The 2438-nt window shown below is 35.4% G+C and overlaps 1 protein-coding gene across 2 annotated transcripts in view; it reads left to right on the top strand.

Annotated features, from left to right (window-relative positions):
- LOC106934453 (phosphatidylinositol 4,5-bisphosphate 3-kinase catalytic subunit gamma isoform) overlaps positions 1-2332 on the top strand; it is a 27786-nt gene extending 25454 nt beyond the window's left edge. For both annotated transcript variants that reach the window (XM_015014370.1, XM_015014371.1), the window contains exons 11-12: positions 1744-1855; positions 2036-2332. In XM_015014370.1, coding sequence (XP_014869856.1) covers positions 1744-1855; positions 2036-2247 — 324 coding nt within the window. In that variant the 3' untranslated portion in view covers positions 2248-2332. The remainder of the gene's footprint in view (positions 1-1743; positions 1856-2035) is intronic.
- The last annotated feature ends 106 nt before the right edge of the window (positions 2333-2438 follow it).

Raw genomic sequence — 2438 nt, 5'->3', positions numbered from 1 at the left:
GTCTCGATACACTCTGGTCTTGGTCTTGTCTTGGTCTCGGGTTGGGTGGTCTTGAACACAACACTGAGACTCAGACACACTGTTTTACTTTTATTGTAAAATAAAACAAGTCTAAATTTGTGCATTTTTTGCCCTTTTTTTTTTTTTATATATATTTCCTTTATTTAACCAGGTGAACTCCGTTGAGATCCAAATCTCATTTTCAAGAGGGACCTGGGCAGAAGTGTGCAATACACAGCAACCTAGTTGAAAAATGAAATTAATTAATACATATGCACAAGTATAAAATAATTTAAAAACAGTGACACTGTTTAAAAGAATCTCGTTGCCTGTTTTTTTAAGAATTGCTCGAAATAAGTCCAGTGAAATCAATTCTGACATCTTGATTTCAGACTGGAGCTGATTCCAGGCTGAAGGAGTCATCACACTGAATGCGTTTCCCTTTTTCAGTTCAGAAACGTGGAACATGCAAAAGAAAAATGTTGTTAGAGCGTAAAGAACGGGAATTAACAGATCTATATAAAAGAGAGTTTAAGTATGCTGGAGCCAAGCTGAGTAGAGATTTATAAATCAGGATCATCAGGCGATTGTTTCTCCGTACGCTTAAAGGAGGCCATTCAGCTTTTGCATACTTCTAATTAAAACCAATGATCTTCGTAGTATAGGTCTATTACGTAAAAATAGAATGAAATGTATAGAACAGTGAAATTTCAAGGGATGTGAATACTTTTGCAATACCAGTTAAACAAACTGGTAATTTTTGAGTCTCCACCCACACTCCAAATATTAAATGCAGATCCATGGATGAAATCTTAAAAAAAAAAAAAAAAGCAGTTTCAAGTCAGTCAATTATGGGACCTTTTGTTTCCATCTGTCCAGTCCAACACAGGCCTTTCCAAATCAGCAACTTCATTGTCCTAAATCCTCTTTCCAGCTGAAATGATGCTTCTTATCGTCCTTTTGGAAGACCCATTTGTGCCCACAATTTGTCATTTTCTCCATAGTATGCAAACATCTGAACTCAATTTTATCATCCAATTAATTTATGAATGGCTTCTTTTATAACATGGTCTTGGACTCCTTAAGAGCCAGCTGAGCTTTGGAATACTGAATAATGGCAGCAATGCCAGGGATGCTCTGGAGCCACAAGTGGCTCTTTCAACACAAAGGCTCTTCAACTTAAATTTAATAAGAAATGCTTACTAATGTTTTTTTTTTAATATATATAATAAATCGATTTCTTTTGACAGAATAACATTAAAAATAGCAGTGACACTGTTTTAGATCTATCTTGTCATTATGTTTTTCTCTCATTTTCCATGAATTGAAACATCTCACAGTAAGAACCTTATTTCCTGCAAATAATTTTTTCCCCTTCATTTTAAAACCTAAAAACAGAAATATAACTGGGTTATTTATTTATTTTTTTTAAAATCATGAAGTAGATATTTGTCAAAAAATGTTAAGTTGTCTTTCTAAAATGAAATAAATTAAGAAAAAGGTAGAGTAACACTTGTGGTTCTAAACCAATCATACTTTGCTGGACTAAAGGCAAATATGGCTCCAAGGATTGCTTAGTATGCTGGCGTCGGCAGTAGAGGATTAGATTTTGCAGATACCTATTTAATTTAATTCCTAAAGAATCACCACATAGAAATTGAATTTGTTACCAGAAAAGAATTGAAGATTCGAGGACCTGCTGCTTCATGTACTCTCATACTGCTGTTCTTTGTGTGACTGCAGCACTACAAGACAGTGGAGAGGTTCGTGAAGTCCTGTGCAGGATACTGCGTGGCCACCTACGTCCTGGGAATAGGAGACAGACACAACGACAACATCATGATCACAGACCAAGGTAAGCAGCACGTTCTGTTGGATGTTTGTGCAGTAATAAAATAAAATTAAAAAAAAATTTTATTAAATGTTTATTTAAACTAATTTTAAGAAAGTGATAGAGTAATAACACTTAAGAGGAATGAAGCTCTGGGATGGATAAAACCAAACTCGGATTTTCCTTTGTCCTTCCTCTGCACAGGAAACTTGTTCCACATCGACTTTGGTCACATCCTGGGTAACAGGAAGCACTTTCTTGGAGTGAGCAGGGAGCGGGCACCGTTTGTCCTCACACCTGACTTCTTATATGTGATGGGCAGGCTCAGAGGTCGAAACAGCCTCTATTTTCAGCGGTTCCGGGTACGAAGCTGTGTGATGAAGCTGTGTCACTCTGTGTGTGGTTGTGTGCTTTAGCTTAGACTGGAAAAATGTTTGAATTTAAAGAAGTGAGAAGTGGAGTCATCCTTTACTTTTGAGTAGCAAATAATAAAGATTTATTTTTGTTTCTTTATTTACTTTTAGTTCAATACAATTCACTTCTTTTGAAATATGAGAAAGATCGAAATGTACTAATTCATAGATTTTTATTCATCTAATAAAAATAA

Source organism: Poecilia latipinna, unplaced genomic scaffold, assembly GCF_001443285.1.
Source record: "Poecilia latipinna isolate Pla-1442-1.1 unplaced genomic scaffold, P_latipinna-1.0 Scaffold1810, whole genome shotgun sequence".
NCBI lineage: Eukaryota > Metazoa > Chordata > Actinopteri > Cyprinodontiformes > Poeciliidae > Poecilia > Poecilia latipinna.
The sequence above is the reverse complement of the archived record's forward strand: the minus strand, read 5'-3'. Positions and strand labels throughout refer to the sequence as shown.